Genomic DNA, 26,286 nt, shown 5'->3' on the forward strand with positions numbered 1-26,286 from the left:
CAAGAAATGTACATCGTTAAGCTCGGATAAAATCAATTTTGTACTTTACTGTTGAATGTCATAATAAATATTGTTATATCGCTATTCATTCTCAACTTGATTATTTAAAACTGTCTACTGCCCCCCGTCAGCCCAAAATATGCCTTAATTTCATTAAGTTTGAAACGAAATTGGACTAACCGGCTTAATGTATCTCCATTACCTTTCTCATGTTTCGAAAACAGTATTTATTTTTGTGAGTCAAAAAATTCTTATTAGAAACGGCTGGTGTGAAGGAACAGGTTCTTGAATTTTTATCCCATTTAAATATGCTCCGGAAAGTTATGAATTTGTAAATCTTTAAACAGGTAATGTTTGTACTATTAATCAATAGTGTTATCTTCATATAAGTACTGATGGCAATCAGTATTCCGAACTCATATAGCAGCGAGAACGAATTAAGAAGAACATGTTGTGATACGACGGGGAACAATAGAAAGGATACGACACAAAAACAAGCATGCAAGCACAAACACAGGCCGAAACTCGAAACATACCTGTGCTCGCCAGACGGAGGGTTATTAATTAGTTAATGTAGGGTGACAATCAACTTAAATGCAGGAATAAACGTACTCCATTACGGACATTAAAATTCAAATATAAAGTGTCAATATACGAATAACAAAAAGTAATACTATATTAGGTTATATGAGCTCGGAGCGCCGTTTAAGCAGCTGTTTCTTGCTGTCCGTAAAATTGGCATTAATAATGGTGCTCCTAATTAACGAAAAAGTGTCGCCACACTGACGAAGTACCAGTAAAGGATGCTCGAATATACGCGGGCATTGGCCGTTGTGAAACTCAAAAAACCTTTTAAAAATCACTCGCCCCGCCTCCACTCCGCCTTCGAATCTTGCGTACTTATGATTTATCGTTACATCGACATACCTTCACTACAGCTTCCGTCCTGCTAATTATATTATGTACTTAATATCGCCAAATCTCGCAATAATCACCGCCGTTTGTTTGAATTAATTTGAAATGATTGCACATGTAGGCTTATTTATAAGGTAATTAATGAATTGCATTATCGCCGAACAACACGGAAATACCATCAAAATAACTTTACTAATTGCGGGAGTTTACATGTAGGAAATAAAATTGCATTTGTACGTATCAAAAAATATTTCGAAAATGCAGACATTTACTGTCTGGTATAGGGTTTGGTTAAAGAAAAGTTTTTACAGCTATTTCATTTAAAACGTTCATGTTATCTTGACGGAACAACGTTTCCATCGTGTTAAGAAAAGGTTAACATGTGTTCAGCAAAGTGGTAAAGAAGGTATGTATTAAGCATATAAATTAAAAAGAGTCATGCTCTTAAAATAACAAGTAGGGACGTAGATCTAATTTTTGTATTAATAATGTTTATGATCTAGTAATCAACATATCTCAGTAAGGTTAAAACGTAAAAAAATGTGTACTAGTACATACTAGTGTACACACGTATGAAGTGAAACTTCTTTATGACCTTATTTTTCGAAAAATGATCTACTATATGCAGCTTTCCAGAAATAGGTAAACAAAGTTAAATAAGATAAATTTTAACAAAAGGTTTTATCATCATGGACACGAAAACAGATAATAAAATTTTTTTTATTTTACCTTATTTTTACTAAGATTATTACAGAATTTCATTAATTGTAATAGAATAATTACTATCATCGTTATCGTTATTAAATATTTTCGTTATTAACAGCTTCGAATCTCTTTGAATCAACCGTTGTAGGGACAAGAAAAAGATGGCGCGAAACGGAAAAAATGTAACGGTAATTTTAAACCAACGCCGATAAAGTTTCAGTTCAAAAATAATTACAGTATAATAATTGCCATGTGGTTGCCATTATAGCAAATATAAAGAATATACTGTCAGTTTAAAAAAAACATGATTGAGAAATTACATTTGAATACAATATATAATTAAGGGCTGTCTTAACATTCATTCAAGCAATACTGAAAGCCTATTCTAAATTTGAAAAAAGGTAATTTTAAAATTATAAATACCCAGATATCCTGTTTCAAAGCATAAAGAAATATGCAAGCGCAGTCAGCTGCTCTATTAAGATTTGTCGTTCGAAGGACAAAATAAACAAAAGCTCTCGAGTGTCTTAGGCTCATGTTCCAATGATTTAAACTTGAGTCTAGTTGAGATATATCAAACCAGTTTTCTTTGAAATTGACGGTTCTTAGAAATTTATTTCGACTTGATTGAAACACACAAAAACTGATTATCGTCAGCGTTAGAGTTTCTAAACGGATCTTTAAGATCTACGACAAGTAGAATGCCGTAGATTAACTGTACTTAAATTTGTGTTTCCAAACATTTAAAAATACATATAATAATTAACTATAAAGCGACCATTCTTTGACTCAAAATGGGACATTGGTTTAATGTAGTTCAATGACAGTTGGCTTGAAAGTTACGAATCACACAAAATATAGGTATCTAAAATATTTAGTTACATATTTTTCAGAAGTACAATATTTTTTTAATATAACTGGTGACATTTTCAAATATGATTAAAACTCTTGGCACAATTTATTTTATATTCTGCAGCTCAAATTGTCCTGCGAATGACAATTTTGCGTCCCACAGTTCATTTTGGGGACGGGACGGGGTAATATTAAAAATGGGACAGTTACGTTTAAAACGGGACGTCTGGTCACGTTAATTATAACTAACTACAAAATAAAAAATTACGTCTTACGTTTTACGTTTAAGTCATATATGGATATAGTTTTTCTTATAAATTTCATTAGTTGCACGCTTTTTTAAGTTTCCTGATTGTTTAATATAATTTTTATTACGCACTTGCTTAATACTTCTTCATAACGAGAATAGCCCCGAAATTTTTTAAAATTAGAATGCCACAAGACGGATGGCTCAATACTTAGCCGTTACCATGGCAACTAAAACCTTTACATGTTTTTAAAAAAAGATCGTAAGAAAGTCTAGTTAATGATTCAGCGCTACTTTTATAATTCTCGTTACAGTACGTGCAAAGTAAATGATTCCATGTAAAATTATGTCCATTTGCTGCCAGATCACGCATCAAGGACGTGGATCGAACGTATTTAGAATAATTTTCAGCTCACTGGCAGTTCTCACGCTTTAGGCATTCTGAGTTGCTGGTAATATATGCGTCCTGACGAACCTTGTGCCATGAAATTTTTAAATATAAAAGAAAACAATTGTCCTTACGAAGATTAACTTTAAATATAGTTCTACAACATATTCATATAATACGTGTTAATTAGAAACTCGGATAGTTTAATTCATAATTTAATTAATAAAAACATTGTTTCATTTCTTTATTCAATCACTATTTCAATTATAATAATATAAATAGTATTAATATAAGTTATTTACATAATTTTGTGCTTTTCCTTTATATGTATTTTATTCACGTTTTTTTTAGTTAATGGTAAAACTGAATAACTTTATTTAAAGAACCATTCAATTGTTTTTTTACCTTCATAAAATATAAAAAGTTATAATTAAAAACATTTCTCACTCAATCCTTTCATAACTAATTATAATAAGTGCATTTAAACAACGCCTGCGCTTGTAGCTAAGCTAATAGAGAATTTATCCGTGACAAATTGAACGATTACCGGTGCACTGAATACATTAAGTTTGGGTAAAAAACTTGTTTTGTTGTGACAGAATAAACCAAGACGATGAACGATCATTGATATACGTTCGTATGTAATTTTAATCTGTATTTTGATTACACAGATTAAAAAAGGACTATTTTTCCTGTTCATATTGGTTGGTTAAATTGAATTAAATCGTTTTAAAGGCAATAATTAAAAGAACAAAAATAGTATTGGTAATAGTATGATACTAAACTAACTATTTCATATACCAATCATTTGCTAATTATGTCTCTTATTTCATCACTTTTAGTATGTTAAAAACTTTTTAATGTGTTCAATGAAGGCGCCTTGTTTCGATTTTAAACAAAACAAAATCAATTTGCGATACAAAATACTGATAAAAAGTTAGGTACTTTATTTTTTTATTAGTACACCGTACTGTTCCTATATTAAAAAAAACTATTTATTGTTACAATGATTTATTTATGATCTGAATTTATATAATACAGAATTGTTATTATAGAATGTCCAAATACAAAACTTGAATTGTATTTAATAGAATTAAACTTGTTAAATACAGCCTTAGCGGCCAGCCAATAAAGAATAATATCGGTTTATGTATTTACGATACCATTTCGCATTTACTGCATAGTCAGAGATAGGAAATGGTATTAGAATCAATATAAATAAATAACCCAATGGCCTGTACTTCAGATCTTAACACGCAACGCGAATGTATCAATAAAAGTATAATGCGTGATTAAAATTCAACTATTTATAAGACTGATTCTGAGACTCAGCGCGATGTAAAACCTTTGTTGCTGTCTGTTGTTATACATATAATATTGTTTCGTTTATTTACACCTAAACAATGTAATGTACAGTATTATAAAAATACTAGCGGATCCGACAGACGTTGTCCTGTCTACACGTCTTTAATTTCAAAATTTCAATTTTTAATAAGCCATTTTGATGAAAATTATTATTCAAATGTTATGACAATATCTAACGATCCAGCACATGGTCACACACGATATAACACAATGATAACAAAACTTTTTTTAAATTTCGGGACAGACTAAAATTAAAATTCGAATATTATTTAAAATTTGACACTGCGATGGTAGCGCCGTCTGTCAGATCCAATGTAAAACATTCCAAAATCAACAACAACTAATAAATTGAAAATTAATTAAAAAAACATTGTCCAGCGGACAAAATTGTGAATCTAAACCATTCCCAGATCCCCTTGAACACACACAAAAAATTTCGTCTAAATCGGTTCAGTCGTTTAGGAGGAGTTCAGTCACATACACACGCACGCAAGAAATATATATATTAAGATTACCGATGTAGTCGGGGGGTAATTCCCGACGCGTAACACGTCCAATACACTATTTCACAAATAGTAGCGGTGAAATGTATTTTTTTTTGTTTGTTGAAAAAAAAAGTGAGATATATAAAGTCCCTGGACACGATGGCAGGGGAGTAGAGTAAAAATTAAAAAAAAATATACAGTATAAAAAATATCTTAACCTATAAAGTAATAATAAAAAACATAAGAATTTATGAAAAGAAAACTTAAACAAATTTTGAGAGTTTGGTCCGTGATTCCCTTAACGCTGGCAGTATTGCGAGGAAACGGCAACTCTGGGGTCACCGGTACTATTAACAAGGCGCCAATTCAAAACTAAGAACTAACAACTTGTTGTTGAATTATATTTTTTGACATGGCGTGAATCATAACTTCTCTCAATCTAACTATCTCTACGTTAAAGCTTCGACATATTCATTAATTGTGAAATAAGAATTTCAGTGGGACAAAAAAAATTAGGGTGGAAAAAGTTGGACAGGGGCCGCATCTAGTTAAAATTGTATTCATATCTATTTTATTTAATTTATGTAAATAGGATTTGGAATTTCAGTGTCGCTCCCACACTCTGATTTTTATTACACAAGTAAATGTCATACACACAGTTAATATTTTGTTGAATTAGCACCCCTTAAATAACGGTTGTAGCATATCAATACTCGACATCCAATACTTTAGAAATCATGTACCTTGATCCTTGCGCAGGCGTCGGCGACGAATATCTTAGTTTTGTCATAAATCGCATTTATTTACGATCGATATCTTGTAGTGATTTACTACGACATTGTTATTAAATGTCTAGATTATAGAACAATACATAATAATTGTATTCATAATTCACCTTCGTAAGTACCTACCTACGCCTTTTTAACGCTAAGAAATGTAAGTCGAATTTATGTTTCAAAGTGTATCGATTGGAATATCTGTATGTAATTCTCGTCGTAAATTTATAAATAAAAGCAGCGATAGAATGGTGTTTAAGCGATTCAAAAAGCGTTTTAAGCGGGCAAACAAGGCCCGTTTGTACGTCTTAAAGGACTCTAAGTTGAATTGGTTCGGAAATACTTCAGTATATTTGAAAGTTGGTGGTACAGTAAGTAATGGATTTATTGCCGCCAAAATATTTTCTTGTACAGCAAAAAAAAAGCTTAAAAATTATGTCATTAACGAATCATGGATAGCAAATTAGAAACTTGACGGATACCAAAAAATTCTAAAAAAGATTCAGTTAAAATAGTTAGCAGAATTAACAGAATTTTATTTAAAAACACGGTTATTCCTGAAATTTTCAAGGTGAAATTACTCCTTTTTCCATCTCCAATTGGTAGTTTTGAGCAGTGTTGGCCTAGTGGCTTCAGCGTGCGACTCTCATACCTGAGGTCGTAGGTTCGATCCCCGGCTGTGCACTAATGGAGTTACTTTATATGTGCGCATTTAATATTTGCTGGAACGGTGAAGGAAAACATCGTGAGGAAACCGACATGTCTTAGACCCAAAACGTCGACGACGTGTGTCAGGCACTGAAGGCTGATCCTCGCCTATTAGTTTAAAAAATGATCATGAAACAGATTCAGAAATCTGATGCCTAGAGAGCTTGTAGCGCCAATGTTTTTTTTTAATTTTAGACAAAGCCCATAATGATTCTCATTTTCATTACGGTACCAGTGTTTTACCACCTCGTAAAACACATAATCTGGTCATACCAGTTACACTTGACAACCGCAAGATTCGACGAATAACAAGTTCAAAGGTTATTTTATATTTTGTCTCACAACACTTCCTCATGAAAATAAACTTACGCAATAACTTCATAAAGGCATTGCGAGATAACCAATTTTAATGCATTGGCGTCTATCTCGATCTTAAATTGCCCGATAGACTTACATGAATTAGCAAAGCCACTACCGGAGAAACGGGCTGAATTTCCTATTACAGGCATTTATAAATTGTTCTATAACCTCCTATATTTGCTATACACGTGTGACTAGATTGGATTTTAATTAATGAAAATATACTTCTGATGTTAACGATTTACTAGAAAAGAAATATTATTAATTGCCGTATATTCCTATTATGCACAAAGCTTACAAATATAATTAAACAATTATTTAAAGTGTAATTCAAAAGAGTACTTTCAAAGCGTTCACGCCAACCCAAAATTAAATACCAGAGGTAGTTTCAAGAGGCAAATGAGCAAGTGACAATCTAAGTTTTTAACGTTTAGGAAGTTTCTTTAATTTATTCAAAAGATTTTAAAAAATATGCAAGCTATTTATCAACTGTATCCCAAGAGTATTAGGTTTTACTATAAATTATTAAAGTCAACTTAAACCAGAATATTATAAAACTTGTTACTAATTTTTATAGCCGTTGGTACCATTATACATAAAAAGTATATTGTCATTGAAATCCGAAGCTGTGGATATTCAAATAAATTCTACTTTTAGTGATCATTAAACTTAATTTATTGCCACGTTCATACATCGTTCTAAAAGCTTATTGGACGATAGCTAGCTTTACCAATTTTAACGAAACGAATATTTGATATTTTAGAAACTATGTTTGGTGAAATAAGCGTATATTTATGTTTTGTACTTACTTTTATTCATACAAAGTGAAATTACACATTTAAATATTACAGTTTAAACATAATTTGAAAACAGAATTTAGAAGTTATAGAGCTTTCAAGTATTAATTTTTGATGATTCTTAATAAAATCTTAAATAAATCTTCTAATACTTAAACGCTCCCTTATCCGGTACCTAACATCAGAAATTTTAGATGATTATAAATTTTTTCAGTTTTACGTCAACGTGCTCATAGTCGTTAATTAAATTATTCCCTTGTAGGCTATTTGAATTATAATGAACGGTCTGTGGAACTCATCTTCAAAATGTAATGTCAGATTATTTAAAGAACACATGTTAGATATCTTATTTTACTATAAGACTAGCTGCAGAAAATTGTTACAAATGTATCCTTTATATAATTTGATATACATAGTTATCGTGACTATATCGGCGGTCATTTAGATCATAAAACAATAGAACAGTTGCAACCACGAGAATGCAATGCGCAGTTATGCAAATAGGGTCGCGACCGAATGCATGAATATTGATACAGCATAGTCGAGATTGCAGATTTACTCGATAGCCTGATCTCTTTACTTTCTATTCACGAATTATACGAATTGCCCTAATAGGCAATGATTGCAGACACAATTCAAACTGCACGTTGATAGGAAATATATTTGTCATTTTTCGACGTCTATCCATTCCATCCATATTGGAAAAGTTAAAAATTCAAGTAACATTTGGTAGTTTTTGAACAGTGATTTTACTGACTACACGATCGTCTAATGCATCCAAAGCTACGTCAATTTGATAAAAAATTTGGACATTCGAAAAAACTTGGCGATTAAAAAGTGTGGCGGAGAGTTTATTGCCAGTCCTTCTTTTCCGTTCTACGCCCTTGATTTGAGAACTGGCAGCAAATGTAAAAATAGAAGCAATTAATTTATATTTCTTTACTTTGACGTTTATAAGTGTACATCATGTTACCCATGTGAATAAATGATTTTTGATATATACATATATATTGAATCCTTATCGAACATTCTTTTTAATGGCCATGCTGGATATTTTTATAATAAATATTCGTGAAAACGGTCCATAGTTGAACAGTCGAGGTCCTGATAATTTATGAAAGCCGAACCCAGAGCTAAAGCTGGCGTTATAACAGTGTGTGTAACTTGTAGATAAAATATAGACACTTTTATTAATATTCCTTATATCTTATTGGTATCCTTCGATGGTTAAACCCTTTGGTAGGAGGCAGAAGTAGGGGCGACGGACAAAGGTGTATGCAAATACGTGCAATTCAAGGATAATGTTGATATGATGTGGACTGGTCACGCAGCCACAATGGTCCAGCTAATAAATGACTTCAAAAATGTATAGCTTCGTCAAACGGTCATAAAATAAGACTCGTTTTATGGGCGCACCTTTATGACCGCGGGGTTATAAGGAATGCTTTTTTTAAATTTCGAAAACCTTTCTATTCATTCGGAATATTATGTTTCAAGTAAGTTAACAAAAAAATCAACTAAACGTTTATCTAATTATGACTATGTAAGAGTTATTGAAATTGTGTAATTGTGTTTATTTTGGTTTGTAGTTGGCTGGATTGTGATAGGAAAGGTTCGGTTGAAAAACGAAAAATAGAAAAACTGATCCTGTTTTTAATTTTGCTTTTAGAAACACCTACATAATACAATTGTTAAATACTACTTAAATTCCGGGCTTAGGAAGCATAGAGAAAATGTAAAGGTACAGAGTGCAGCAACTTATATATTATTATTAATTATATGTACATAGCAAATACAACTATTTTTATTCACAATATTTTGATGAAAACCATTTAAAACTTTGCAATAGTTTGAAAGATCTGAATGAAACTACGGAATGATGTGTTATTTTTGTTTGATATGTGTTTATATGTATTGTATTAAATAATGCAGTAATGCAGAAGAAATCTACTTTTGCAATACTAATAATAATGAATGATAATTTTACATAAATTGTTTTGAAGCGGCGCACTCATTATTATTTATAGTTGAAGTTGTGTCGTAAACGTCCATTTTGATTAATTTACGGGACTAGAACTATTAAACTTTTCCTAAATGGCTCCATATAAACTTGAATAACGCTAGCTTAGAAGGACTATAAAAATATAGATTGTTTATTATAATTATGTGATGCAATTTTAACATAGTGAATGTCATTGTACGCTATTCCAGAGGGTCTTACATAAAAAAATAATAATAATATCAAAAAATTATCCAGATCCTATTTACAAAGTACCTTTTCAATATCCTTCTTCACCATTTTTATCAATACAAATAATATTGAAAAGGATGTCTTTTATTGATAATAATTTTTTCATAGAGTACACTAATTTTTCTTAAGTTAGAAAATATTATTAAATAAATATATAGTATTAACGGACATTAGATCCTCCGTTGTAAATATATATGTACTTATAACGGAGGATCTAATGTCTATATTTTGCTTTTATAATTTAAATAAATATTGTAACAAAAATTAAGTTGTACTAGCGGATACTAGAGACGTTTTCCTATACACACAACTTACAAACAAAAATAAACTAATTATGTAAATCATTTTCGTCTCTCTCATCATACGTTTCCAAACTAAATTAAATAAGGTCATAAAATTATTTAAAATACGGAAGTTCACATTTTGTGATACCTGCTAAATTCCTAATCATAGCTACCTGCTACAGGTACAATGGGATATTAATAAAAACCTTCGTTCGACGAACCGTCCGTCCGTTACCTATTTACCTATTCTTGATTTGTGGAACCGATATGTGAAATAAAAAATAATCCAAAGAAATTGGGCGAACAGAAAGAGTTCTTCTAATAAAGCAGAGAAGAAAGATAGGAATACGATCTGCAGAAAGCATGGAGAAGATCAGCTCGTGAAAGAGAGTTGGAAGACAACCTGACCAACTGGCTTATGATGACTAGTGTGCTATAATAAAATAGTTAAAACATATGTTAGCGCTTAGGTTAACTATAATAGACATTCAGATTACATCCAAAAGTCTTAAAAATATTAAAACTATTAAAAAATATTAAACCGTTTAGAAAATTATAACAAGACAATAAAAGAATTCGTTACGTCTGGAAATGGTTCTATAAGATTTTAATGTTTATGTATATTATAATTACATTATAATTTATAAATCATAGACTGGATAGTAAAAGGTAGCATTAATTTGAATCATGCATAATAGGAATGAAATTTGTATAAAAAATATAACTTCCATTGTCTTAGAGTGATATAAACCCTCTGATTATAACGTTGATCCGAAATTTATGATCGAAATTAATACCCATGAATTTGAGTATTTGATAAAAACAAAATAGGCAATCATTGGAGACGGTATAAATCTAAGGTTTACGTTTAAAGAATGAATATAGTACTGTTTCTTTCAACTTATATAGACGACTCAGACGCACATGAAATATCATAGTTTCGTGCGACAACTTTTGACACTTCGCATTCTTTACAGACGAGTTGACATGAAACAGTTATAAAAAACCCTTTTCGGGCTACGGAACTGACGATTAATTAATATATATGATTAATTTTTAATCAATAACTCCGTGTTCTTGTGTAGTGCATGCACGAAAATGAGGTCAAAAATACAGTAAAGATTATAGAGAAAACACACCTAGCTTTATCAATATAATAAAAAGTCGCCAAATTCGAGTATTTTTTAAATAATTCCTTAATTCACAGGAAGATTTATGGAAACACTTGCACGGCAAAATCTAAAACCAGTTTAAATTCGAAAAAACTATCAGTATGTAGTATAGTTAAATGTTCCGTATGTTGTACATACACCTACTATAAACATATAGCCCACATATCGTAAAAAAAAACAAAGGCGAAACGAAGTTCGCCATGGCAGCTAGTAGTTAATAAAAATAGATACAGGGCGATTGCATATACATGTAAATTTATTTTTTAAGGCTTTAGCGTTTCCGCCGGTATTATTAATACTGTTTTATAAGTACAAATGCATATTTCGTCCCATAATTTTACCCCATAAACGCTTAACTGGATCTCATTTATGTGTGTGTTCAAAACCACATGAGACATGTAAATTTGAATCCAACTTAAATACTTAGTAAAATAATTAACATATTTTAGCACAATGGAATAAGTTATTATTACACAATATTCAATGTAATTTTTGACTATTGTATATGTATGCTGTGAAATAAATATGAAAACTTTTTACAAAATTGGCACTGGTCAATTCAAACCCAAGTTAGTTGTCATTTTGACTAACATATTTCAATATCCTGAACGTAATGTTAAAAGGAGTTTAAGAGCAACGTGTAAGTATTGTCGGCTATCATATCTATTGTCTATAGGTTGTCCAATTTATAATAATTACGTTCTGAATTGTAACGGTGCAAATGTCTTATGTGGGCGTTAGATTCCTAACATTTCACACCACATTTACATTTTACAACTTTTATATACAAAAAAGTTTTAACGCATCAGAATATTATCTAATTCTCTCTCTCTCTTTGCAGATAAATCATATCTGGGTACCGCGATGAGCTGTAAAGTAGAAATTGGCGCGAATAACTCGGACCAATTTCTCTCCCACGATTCTAACGATGTATAATTTGGAGGACCATGATTCTTTTAATCGTGATCTGAACTGATCTGATACTTCGGTATTGCCAATGACGATAAGCTTCTCTAGGATTTTGTCACCCTTAGTCATTGTGGGACCGAAGTTCGAAATGTCTATTTATTTACAAACCGATAATATTTTATGTATCTACTATAGAAATTTTGAGACAGATATGCCAAATATGGCAATACAAGGTTATTTAATCTGTGGTGTTTTTTTATGCAGACATAACTTCTTAACGACTAGACAAATCTATGACAGCAAATTCGTTTATACATATTTGATAATGTTATAAATATTATCATTACCTAGCAGGTATTAAAAACTATTTATTAAGTTCCTTTCGTGTGAAGTTCATGCTATTAATTTGAATTTATTGGTACTATTATTCATCTCTGAGAAGTCATAACGAAGTAAAACATATTCTGCATTGCACGCTCCTGCACAGGCGCATAATAAACGGTGTACCGTTATGTCCAACAGTGATACTTTATGACAAATAAAATATGTAATTCGCGGCTGTTGTTATGTTAATATTGTTTTATTGAGCGAATTGCTTATGTTTATGTAAATTAACTGAGTTCATAGTACTAATAATTTATATTAGCTATATTAGCTAACGATTGCTTATCACTATTTTCAATAAGATTGGTAAGGAAGTGTACAGATAAGTAAAAAAATCTCAAATTTTCGAGTTCACATTGTTACTTGTATATTTGAAGGTATAATAAAATTTATAAATTAGACTCAAGAGTATGATTTATTAAGATAACAATTTAGTTTTATAATCAGTGTAGATGTTATATTAACAAAATATAATTAAAATAAAATAACAAACATGAATCACAGATTTAAAGAATCCTTAAAAATTAAATAGCTAATGGTTAATACGTCGCTTTTAACTAAAACCTCGCCTTTGTTAATTACCACGTCTCATATATTCGTTCTTAAGAACAAAATACAATGATTTTTAATACTATTCCCATTTAAGCTATGCCTTGGGCCAATCATTTATATTCTACTAACATGACTATTAAAAGCTGCAATCTGCACGATCCACTCGACTCATGTATTATCTCATTTATTGAGTTGCTTCTTTATAATTTTAATAGAAACCTCGTCTAAGAATAGAAGTTTGTATACATCTGTATTAAAAACTTAGTTGAAGTAAGTTAACAGTAGAACTAGAAGATCCAATGTCCTTCCTGAATTTTAATTTTAAATTCTAATTTTTAAAAATGTTATTTTTTTAATGTACCCTTTAATCTATGTTATTGTTATACATATATTGTTTATCTATAATATAATCTGTTTTGGCCTCCTGTAGTGTCTTAGTGTTTTGTCTTTTAATATGTATAAGAATAAGCTGTCAGATTAGTTATAAATAAATAAGACAACATTTGGAACGAATCTTATATTTTAATTAAGTAAAATAATGTAGGCACCTTTTCTTACAATTCAAAAAAAATTATAAACCAATTAAAAATACATGTGTAGTTTCAAAAGCGTTCACACTTTTCTATATAAGAATGATTTTTGAAATTGGAACAGCCGAAAGACATTTTTATTCAATAACATAATTCTATGCAGCTATTATAATAACTATATAAAGAATCAACCACTTTAATATATGTGTCCAAAATTCACGTACAGTATTTTAATGGCCATGCATTTAATATATTTGAAAGGATGAAATCGCCCGTACAATAACAAGTAAATCATTCTTAACCGTAATGCGCGAGAGGTGTGCCACGTATGAAATTAAAATGCAATAATATCCACCGCATTTCTGGCCTGTCTCAGATCTTTAGATTATCGTAAAGTATTTATTTATCCAACCTACCCTCAGGGAGTTAGATACCATCGAGAAATCAATTTTGCATGCGTCGGGGAGGCGTAAAGCCGTCTTTAAAATACAGGTGGCAGTAGTATTGTATTAAACCCTCTACTAATTAAGTCGTAGCTAATTATATCAATTTAATCCCACAACATTAACGATTCCAAGCATATAAATTAACATTAAATAATGCGTACATACCAACATTTATTAGAAGGATAAAACTTTGTTGCTGAAGCCGGGGCAGAATTAACATGTTCTCTCTCACGCAATTCATTGATCTTTAATCGGAAATTTACGTAAGGTGCACCGTCTTATATGCATGGAATCTTTAACTAAATTATATGAGGATTGTATTAAAACAAAACCGAGATAGGCAGCCGATAAAAATGACAGCTACAAGCCCTTCCCAACTAAACTGCAATCACGCCATCACTTAAGAAACACAAATCATAATAAACATCATACAAGTCTAAAGTTATGAGATACATACTTATATGTATGACGTAGAAAGCGGGAGAGCCTCGAACCGGTTCAACTTCACATGAATACACGCACTCGAGCCTCCAATCAAATAAGGTCTATGTCAGTCTTGATACGCAGTTAGATCTCAATAAAATATTCAGAAGCAAAAATTATAATGCTTATAGTCATCGGGTAACTGTTTAAAGCTAAACTGTGACAAATAAATACTGTGTCGTGAAGATTAGTCTCTCATAGCAAGATGTTTGTTGGTGACGTCGCTGTCCACTGCACACGATTTTTGTTATAAAGTTGTATTGATATTTATTACAAAAATATGTAAAATAAAGTACATACATCATAGTCTCTAATAATACAATAATGTAAGTAACGTAATACAGGATATTTCTGGAGTAGTTTGGGATTTATAAATCTTTGTCTTTTTCACATTTTCATTTTTTGACAATTTACATTGAACGTAGCCCTTTTTGAGAATATTTATTGTTACAAATTCCTTATCGCAATCGTATTAATTGTAACTATTTCACTTTTTTTTATCAGACAAATGTTCTAAGACTTGATTAGAAACGCAAAGAACTCTCTCTTCGTAACACTAGATTTTCTAATTCAATACACGACTGTGAACTGATTTATAACGTCGTGGAGTGGCAAACAATACTTGATCATATCTTTAGTTACTTTTCTAATGCTATGCATTCCCGGCCGGCAACGCATTCGTGAACCCGCAGGCATTGAGAGTGTCCACGGGCGGGGCCTCCTGCCTGTTTGCCCTGTTCTATAAAAAAAAAGTATTATTTATCTGGAACTTACTAAAAATTATTGTTTTACAACTATACAGAAAACATATGTATAGATCATTATTAACTTGTAAGTAAAGGCCCAATACGCCGGACGTTTAAAATTTTCGTGGAACATAAATAGAACAATATTGATAAAAAATTTAAGAGCCTGTGTCCTTATCAGTTGCGTTAAAATGCATTAGACGACGCAACAGGTTAAAACGAACGTTGATTTAACATTAAGTTCTTTCAAAGTGCACCTCCCTCGACCAATAAATTTGTTGATAAAAACGAAACGGTTATAAGTTAAAAAGCATCCGACCACGGCGGTAGATCGGCAATTTTGCTTTCAATATTTGTTTTGCATTCCGAAGCGAATAAGAGCACAACGAACTGTATATACAAGTGTGAAAATTTTGTCATATTATTTGGCATGTCTTGACTTCCTCATATTTTGTACAAAAATGAATTTGTTATGCTCAAATTGATAATCTGATTTTGTTTTTCTGATAGCTCTTAATTAATTGAAAATAGGAATTCTACGCAAAAAAATAGATAGTTTTAAGTACTTTGAAATGTCGTTCGTAGCGTAGATTCATATGAATCTAGCTTCATATTCAACGCTACACATTTATATTGTATAAGTATGTGTTAAGGTATATTTATCTCTTTCTGACAAACTACGTTTAAGCTGTGAGGAAAAGCGTCAAAACATAATAAATACTGATGATTTTTCGTAGAATATTAAGTTAATATGCTAATTTTAAAGTGGATTATAAATTAATGAGTAAAAATATAAGGATTTTAAACACATTTATGTCTTACCAGTAATTCGTATATTAATTGCGAAGACTGGCTGTATAATTCACAAAGTATGACGCAAAAGTCTGTATATTTACATCAATATAGCGCAGGAATACAAGAGTATTCTCAAATGCAAACGCAACTAATACAAAGACATCCATCAAAACATAGCAAAGAGAACAAACCTGGCGTTAACTGAGGATTAAGCGTATTACATAGACAGAAGACTATTAGTATTGGCGTGAAATAATGAAAGCTATTTCACAGTATAACGTAACTTGTACGTTCATTAAGTCGGGTGTCGATGCCCGCGCCAAAGGTTGCATAAATCAGACGAGGGAATGCTGCTTGGCGCCCTAATGCGCTTTCGATGTCAGTTGATAGTCCACCCTTCAACTGCCTCCAATCCTTTGGAATCCCCCGATGCGCGGGAGTTTTTATAATATAAATATATAATGAATAAACTATAAACAAGGATTTTCTTAACATCAAATATAGTTACTATAAGAAAAAGCATTTATTTTTAACTATCTTATATATTTTTGCTGTGCATTCTTATCTTGTTATATGATCTTATAGGATCCCAGGTCCTCACACATGTGTATGTGTTTATACTACTATGTGAGTTTAATAAAGGCATGCTACGATTTGAGATTCCATTAATAAAGGACGACTGTTATATTTTTTTAAATAACATCTATTTAAAACCAGATATGTAGTCATTTAATAATACTAGATTTCATTCTTCTACTAAAATATATTATATATAACATAATATTGCCTCCCGTTTTACCACAAATCATATTTGCTCCAGTTCAAACAATTTGTATGACTAAAAACTTAGCGATTAAAAAGAGTGACGGAAACAGTCTTGCCAGTTCTTCTTACCTGCTCTATGGCCTTGTCTTGCAAACTGGTAGTAAATGTAAATTTACAATTAATTTTTTTTTGGCATTCATAAGTGTACTTGTCTACCTAAATGAATAAAGATATTTCAGTTTGAGTTTGAGTTTGAGTTATTATAACATCAAGCGTTTGTAAAAATTTAAAACCCAACTTGAGAAATACAAACTTAAATGGTAAACAAATTTATTTTACACAAAGGTTTTATAAATAACAGGTGATTATTTCCGAAGGATATTTAAATCTGATCCAATGAAATAAAATCGGAATATCGAAATAACGGACATGTGAAGTGACACTCGAACACTTCGCGGTCAACAGCCTTTAGTGAATTTAGTTATTTGAATGGTATCACCAAAATATGCAGATTCGAAAACCCATCAAGCCAATATAAATTCGTGAATATTCTGCGACACTTATTAACACGCGTTATGAATTGTGGTATTTGAGGTAATTTAAATTTTGAGGATAAAATTCTGAACCATTAACATCAAAATATATGATGCAGCGTTAGGGTATTGATTTATTACGATTTGTGAAACATATTTAAACACGTTTATTACGATTATTGAATTTGACAAAATAAAAGAGCGTACCAATTCTTAAAAGGCCGGCAACCTACTCACGAGCCCTCTGGTGAGCGACTTTATAACTAAACATCAGATGATCCTCCAGCTCGTTGTCTCCCTGTTCTATAAAAAAAACCTTGTCGTTTGTCGTGCTTCAGTTTTAAAGGATAAATTCGAGTTTAATACTATTTAAAAAAAACATGATTAGTTAGTGGTAACTGATAAATTTAAGAGTTAAACAGTTAGTTAATCATTTCACTGATAAACCGAATTCAGCGTTTAAATCTCTCATTTAATCAAATGTCAAAATTAAAGTACCTTGAGCCAGACAAGATGGCGGATGTTTGAGATCAGCTGTGTTGAGTTATTTGTTAAAGGATACTACTATACTTCTTTTAAATGAAAGCCATATTTTATCGGCAAGAAGACTTTTAAAATATGTTGTCTATTAAACAGTTGTCTTTGCATTGTGTGCTTTATAAATTATTTATTTATTTTCTTATCTTCTTAACATAACGTGACCAGACGTGTCGTTTTGAACGGGACTGTCCCTTTTTCCAATTATATTTCCAAAACTTTTGACAATTTCAGCAGTAGAATATAAAGAAAACGTGCCAAGAGTTTCATTCATATTCGGCACCAGCTATATTAAAACAAATTTGTTTTTCTGATAAACATTACTAAACATTTTGAGATACCTATATTTTGTGATTCGTAACATTTAAGCCAACTTACTTTATCATTTGTAAAACATTTTTTTTTATTGACTACCTATTAATTAACATAATTAAAACAATGTCATGGTTTGAGTCGAAGAATAAAACGTCACATTATCTTAACAGAAACTGAATACTGCAATAGAAAACAAGATTTAAACTTAGAACATAATAATCACAAATCCAAAAAATCAATTAAGTAAATAAAACAAAAGCAATTTTTTTTACAATTTATTATGAATAATGCGAATTCATACGTACAATCAAGACCACTCTCACACCGTATTGAAAAAAAAAAACATATTTTCAAATGAAAAATATATTTGGAAAACTAAGGTATGTTGGTATTTGTTATGAAAGAATTTTAATTTAATACTCGATAAATAAAACCTAATACGACTTTATTAGGTTTTAAAGTGAGGAGATATTGTGGTTTAGTCTGTTAATGTATTTGTACCATATAAAGTTTCTGAGGTTTGCTTATTATCATCTACTGGTGATAAATGCTTATATTTTAATAATATATGAAGATTTTAAGGTAAAGGAAGTAATATTTAAACTATTGTAATTCAAAATATCATATAAAGTTTAATGTAAGATTCTTCGGATAATAAGAAATGTGAATATGATAATAATCATAATTATTTAAATCGATATTTATATTTAAAAAGAACACATCAAATTATTTTATTAAAAGTCTATATTTACTATAATTATAAACGAAGCTGAGGTCGATAACTAGATCATACAAATAAACGTTCGTGTATAAAACTTAATATCTACGAATTGGCAGACCGAAATATAAAGAATTTTTGTAATTTTTTTTCAGTTTTGCGATTAAAAAATTCAAATTCAATTATAAACGAAAACCAATGTTTCACATAATCTTCGAAAGGTTTCAGAACGAATGTTGAGATATCGTCGCGAGACGCAGCTTATCGTTAATTTAGAGCCCTCGATTAGAGTCCCCAGCCGACATACACTAACGAGCTTTCGTTTTAAATTTATTTTTCTTTTGAAAGCTAAAATGTTTTGTCTTCTATTCCGACGTGCAAAGTTTAATTATTCTGAATTTCAATGGTGGAATGTTGGTTATTATTATTTTGCTTGTGCATTATCTTCGAAATTAAATTTAATAAAAAATCGTACGATTGTCCTTGATTTATCCTCAATTAAATTAAATATGTAATAGTGCATTACTTACGCTTCCCCACAACGTTAAAGGGAAATTGTTATAAATGACATTAATATCAGATCTTACAACAGTTTCAATAGAAATTACTTATATCTACAAATATTAAAAGACTTACCTTGGTAGTTGTAGACTTTAATGGTGAGCCAGACGACACAGCGCACACCTCAACTTCATATTTTTCTATCCCTGCTTCACGGTCAAGTGGTACCGCTGTGGATAATATGCCTAAAGAAGAGTCTATGTCAAATAATCTGTCTACCTGTCTGCCGTCACCCGTCACATTCACTATGTAATATTCTAGTCCCGATTTATAATTGTTTGTCATATTAAGAACAGCAGTTCCACCCGGTTCATTTTCCGCAACAGAAACGGAAACCGCGTTTGTCCACGTAATACCTTGCAGCTCAGTTCCACCCATTATGAGCGTTAGATAGGTCTCCGTGCTTCTTTGCTCACTCAAAACTGCCTCATCTGTAGCTTTTATAACAAGATTCCATCGGGCTTCCGGTGATGCAGGTGGATAACGAAGACTCAAAGCACCATTACTTCTATGCAAGTCGAACATATCGTTTCCACCATGTATAAGTTTATAAGTAACTAGGCCATTTGTACCAGAATCTAGATCCCTAGCAAGGACATTCATAATAAATATACCTCGCCCAGCACTTCTCCCTAATCTTTCTGAATTTACAAAAGCAGCATTCATAGAAACAAATACAGGCGCATTGTCATTTATATCCTCGACTATAACGGTAACTAATTTTTCGGCGGAAAGTCTTGCAGATGGCGGCTCCGCCCTATCGTATGCTGCAACTGTTATTCTAAATGTATCAACACTTTCTCTATCTATAGGCAATAACGTGTGTATAACTCCAGTAACATTGTTAATAGCAAAATGCCGATTCCCATTATTGGGTTCCTGATGAATAATAGAATACCATACTTTTCCATTTAGTCCAGAGTCAGGATCTTCAGCTGTAACTGTTACTATAGGAGTATGTTTAGGGATACCTTCTCTTATCTGTCGAACAATTGCAGTATTGGTAAAAACTGGTGCATTATCATTGGCATCAATTACATTAACAGTAAATGATATACTTGATGATAAACTTGGGCTTCCATTATCCATTACTGTGATATTTAAAATGTACATTGTCAAATCTTCATAATCTAAATGTTTGTGTAAAAACAATTCTCCAGAATAACTGTCTATAAAGAATGTTTCCTTTCTATTTCCAGATGATATAGAATATTGCAATTCGTTGTTAATTCCTAAATCTGCATCGTTAGCATGAAATTGTATAATTTTCTTATTTATTGGTTCTGTTTCTAACACGGACACTTTTAAATCTGTTTGACTAAATACTGGTACATTGTCATTTTCATCTAAAACATTGACGGTAATTGTGGTAGTGGCAGAAAGACGAACAGTTTGGCCAGAATCGTGAGCCATTACTAAAAGCTTGTAATGATCCACAGTTTCACGGTCGAGCGGCTTGTTAATAAATAACTGCCCTGTAGCTTCATCAAGCATAAACTTTTTCATATCATCACCACCAATAAGTTTATAGTAAATATCACCGTTTAGTCCTTCATCGGCATCAGTTGAAAATATTCTTGTAACTGATGCCCCAACGCTCGCTCCTTCTGAAATTTCTACAGCATATGGAGTGTGCGTAAAAGTAGGTGAGTTATCATTCACGTCAGTTATATAAATTGTCACTCGTACTGAATCAGAAAGTTTAATTTTTCCATTGTCACTTACAGTCACCGTTAATGTTATATAGTTCTGACCTGTAACTTGTGATATGCTTTCTCGATCAAAAGATCTAAGTGTTTTTATGAATCCGTTTCTAGAATCTATTCTAAAGTCATTTTGAGCAATAGGTAAGCTAAATGTTAGCTCAGCATTACGTCCTATATCTTTGTCAATAGCTGTTAACTTTCCAACAAAAGTATCAGGTGGCTCATTTTCTTTAATCTTAAATACAAATGTTGTATTTGTAAATTGTGGACTATTATCATTCTCATCCAAAACATGAACCACTACTGGTACTTGTGATGATCGGGGTGGAGCACCATTATCACGAGCAATGATAGTAAGTGAGTAGTAATCTTTCTCTTCTCTGTCCAGAAGACTTTTTACGTAAAGATAACCATCTGGAAATATTCCAAATTTTCCATCTGTATTGCCTTCTGTGATAATATAAGATATTTGACCATTTGGACCTAAGTCTGCATCGGATGCTGAAATAGCAAAAAATCTTGTGTTAACGAGTGTAGATTCCAATAAAGATGTTTCGTAAGATGTATGGTCAAACACTGGAGTGTGATCATTTACATCATCAATTATTGCTATAACGTTATATTTAGTAGCAAGTGCAGGTTTTCCATGATCTGTGGCAGTCACTTCTATAGACAAGGTAGATCCAGGTTCATTAGTAATAGCTTTATTCAAATAAATTACTCCTGTAGTTTCAGATATTCGAAAACTATTATCTGAATTGTAGCTCAAAGCGTAAGATATAGTTCTATTTGATCCAGAATCCCGGTCAATAGCTCGAGCAAAATAAACCTCTTGTCCCACAGCCATATTTTCAGCAATGTGTATTTCATCTTTACCTTCAATAAAAGTAGGATAATTGTCGTTTATATCTAAAACAGATATATTAACAGTTGTAAATCCATATGCAAGACCACTTTTAGCCATAACCTTAAGGTGATATGTTACCTTTTCTTCTCGATCAACTGTAGACTCTGCACTTATAGTCCCAGTGTTTTCATTTATCTTAAATACCCGTTTTTGGTCACCTTCGATAATATAGTAAAAAATTTCATCAGTCGTTTTTCTTACACTGACTCGCCCAACAAAACGATTAATCTTATGCTTTGAAGTTCCTTCATTTTCCACAATTTTAAAATTATAGCCCCCATATTTATCAAAGTCCAAATTTTTTCGCTGCGACTTTCTTATAATTTCTACAATAGCATCTTCGGCAGACCTTCTATTACCTTTATCTTTACAAGAAACTTTTAATAAATAAATTGACTTCGAGGCTTTACTAAAATCTTTCTGTAGAATTATATTACCAGACGAGGGTTCAATATCAAAATAACCATCACCTCCACTTTCTATTGAATAAATTATTTTTGCGTTTTCCCCGTCATCTTCATCAAAGGCTTTCACTTGAACAACAATTGATCCTAGTGGTAAATCTCCCGATATATCTGTAACGTATCTTAGCGGATAAAAATAAGGATCATTATCGTTAACATCAAGAACTTGTAACGACACTGTAGCTGTTGAAGATTGTGGCGGAAAGCCTTGATCTTTCGCAATAACTTGAATTTCGTAGGTTGATATTTTTTCTCTATCCAGTTCAACAATAGCACTTAACTGACCAGTTATGTGATCAAGTAGAAATGTCTTAGGATATTTTCTTTCAATACTTGGAGGTAAATAATAGGACACAGATCCATTGGTCCCTTGGTCATAGTCAGAAGCTGTAAGGATCAATATTTCTTTGACTGGTATAATATTTTCAGCTAACGACGCGTTTATTTGAGTTTGAGGAAATGTAGGAGCTTCATCATTTTCATCAAGAATAGTTACTTTCAGTCTTGTATAAGCCCATTTGGGATTTGGACCCCCATCTCGTGCGGATACATTTAATTCAACCGATCCTTGAATCTCACGATCCAACAAAGACTTAGTGGTCACTAACCCAGTAAGATGATCTATAAAGAACCACTGTTGTTGATTTCCGTCATAAAAATCGTAATAAATTTCAGCATTTACACCAGTATCTTCATCGGTTGCCGTTATACCGGCAACATATGTTCCAGGAGGTGCAAGTTCACTTAAAACAGTCGTATATTCAGATTTTTCAAAAACAGGTTCATGATCATTCACGTCATTTACATGTATAACCAAAAACGCAGTAGCCGTTCGAGGAGGAATTCCTTTATCAGTCGCTACTACTGTCAAATTATATTTACTTATCTCTTCTCTATCCAAAATACCATTAACATGTACAATATAGACACTGCTGGAATTTTCTAAACGAAAGTGATTAAGTTCATTCCCTGATATAATACTTATGCTTGTGATGCCATTTAAACCTGCATCCGCATCTGTTACTGTAATAGCTGCAACCAGTGATCCATTTTTTGCATTCTCATCGACTGTAGCGAAATTAGCAGTTGAAGGTACGTAGGTAAATGTTATCACTGGATCATGATCATTTGCATCTATAAGATTAACAGTCACATACGACCGGGCGTCTTGACGAGGTACACCGTGATCCTTTGCAATTACAGTCAGTACACAAGTCATATTACAGGTTGTATTATTGCAATACTGAGGGCAACTAAGTTTTTTTGTTGTTGTAATTACTCCTGATTCAGGATCAACCGCAAATTGTTTTTCTGTGTCTGTTACTTCATAAGTAATTTTGCTATTGTCTCCAAGATCACTGTCAGTCGCGGTTACTTTAAGTACTGTAGTGCCAGGTGGTACACTTTCATTCAATGAGACAGAAAAATCACTTTGATCAAAAATAGGCGGGTTATCATTTACATCTAAAATTGACACATTCACTTGTAAATAACCATATTTTGGAGGAGATCCACCATCACGAGCAGAAATATTCAGTACATAAAAATCATTTGTTTCTCTATCAAGTTTCCCTGTAGTTTCTAAGTGAAGATAAGAAGTCTGACCACTAGGATTTACAGTTACGTTTAGACGAAACTTTCCTTCATTATCTCCATCAATGATTCTATAATCATTAGCGATTCCATTTTCACCTAAATCTTTATCAGTAGCTGCATCCAAAAGAAGTTTAGTTCCTGGAGAAGCGCTTTCAGAAAAAGCGACTGCTATACTGGGTTCAGGGAATTCTGGTAAATTATCATTTACATCCGTCACTCTTATCCGCACTTCAATAGGATAGGTAGGCTGACTAGATAAGACAACAAATGCGTAGCGATCTACACTTTCTCTATCTAGAATAATATTAGTTTTAATTTCACCTGACAGTGGATCAAGAGCAAATTCTTTCGGAGATTCATTAAAGCGATATGTAAAACCAGGTTTTATAGGTATTCTACCTACAACTGTTCCTATGGGCTGAGCTTCAGGCACACGCAGATCTACACCAGTATCAACTGCACGAGATTGCATTTGCTCGGCGGCGGCGCCAGCGCCCGCGCTGGTAATCAGCGCCAGCGCTAACAGCACCACGTGCCACCGCCCCATTACGGTCATGATTCCGATAAAAACATTGCCGGGTCTGTTCCTCTCCAGTTAAAGTCTTTTGAATCACAATAAACTATTATATCGTTAGCACAAAGTTGCGCCAGCACTCGTCTCAGGTATGCAACATGGCCGCGACGACCTGCCCGGGCAGGAATATCTCACGGAGAGTGCGACTTGCCGTTGCGCCTACGCCGTCACATTCATTAGTAAACACACGTGACACACAGTGAATGCACTACTCTAACGACTAAAATAACGTTCACTGTTAATATTATTCACAATTCGTTATATCACAAAGTAATCCTGTTTTGATCGCAATCCTTAAGCGCACGAATAAAGTTTTAGCACAATATCCAAGGCACAAACGCGACAAGCTCAGCATGCGGGCGACATAAGAGCCGACACGGTACTGGCGGGCGGAGGCTTTCACGCCGCCCCGCGGCCCTCCTCGCGTTGCGTCGACCCCTCCCCGCAGCTTTTAAAGCTCCGGGCTGTGGAGAATGATGATATAGAGATAATGGCCGCCTAAGAATTTTACTATTTATTGTTCGATACCTCAGCCATCCGCCGTTCTGAGAATGAGCTTAGTATTCTCAGGTAAACTTTTAAATGTAACTCTTTCCATTTTTAAGTTCAATTTGTAGAGTATTTTTTTATTATTAGTATAAAAGAAATCATTACAATGATTTCTTTTATTTTTAAATCATTTTATGGTGTATTACGTTAAGCCCAAAAAGTTTTATCAATGTCAGCGTATTAATAGCTTATATTAAACTTAACATGATTTATTATTGAAAATAAATTTAACATATCGATGATGTTAGACTAGGTAAAAATATTTTATTTAGATATTATATCGACTGTCGGCGCGTTGATGTCTTTTCTAAACAAAATTCAACGCTACAGTAGTCAGCGCTTATTTCTTTCATTGTGTACTGTGTGAAATAATCTCGGTATCTCAGAGGTTAATCTTTTTTCGATTATTAGTTGATGCGTTTATTTAATAAGAATGGTAAATGGATTGCTCGATATTTTGTCCGAATAAGGTATAAATAAAATTGTTTTATTTAAATATCTTTTTTTATCAATTCAAGTTAGGGCATTAAGCATAATAAAACCAATAATTTGTAACTTTTCTTCCGTATTCAAAAATATGATTTATTAGTTTTTTTAACTTTATTTTTTGAATAAGGTATATATTACTATTTAAATCTTTATATTTACGAGGATTACTACTGAATATGGTTATTTGTTTGTTGTATAAAATTTAAATTTTACTTATACAATCAGTTGTATAACAGAGACATCTAGCGGTTCAGTAACAAATAACACTAAAGCTTTAAGCGCTAGTAGCGACTTGTACGCTCTTATAGCCTCAGTTTAATATAAGCTACCACAGATGTCGTGAAAAACGTATATACTACCATATATTGTACAAAAAATCTATATTAAGATACTATATGATAAGGTAATGTAATTGATTGTTT

At 32.1% G+C, this 26,286-nt stretch overlaps 1 protein-coding gene across 1 annotated transcript in view; it reads right to left on the reverse strand.

The window, feature by feature from the left end:
• The window catches only part of LOC110996021 (cadherin-related tumor suppressor), an 87,378-nt gene extending 62,184 nt beyond the window's left edge, over window positions 1-25,194 (reverse strand). Inside the window, exon 1 of the mRNA XM_022263504.2 lies at window positions 19,655-25,194. Coding sequence (XP_022119196.2) covers window positions 19,655-24,808 — 5,154 coding nt within the window. The 5' untranslated portion in view covers window positions 24,809-25,194. The remainder of the gene's footprint in view (window positions 1-19,654) is intronic.
• Window positions 25,195-26,286: the final 1,092 nt, after the last annotated feature.

The sequence above is a fragment of the Pieris rapae genome, chromosome 20, assembly GCF_905147795.1.
Source record: "Pieris rapae chromosome 20, ilPieRapa1.1, whole genome shotgun sequence".
NCBI lineage: Eukaryota > Metazoa > Arthropoda > Insecta > Lepidoptera > Pieridae > Pieris > Pieris rapae.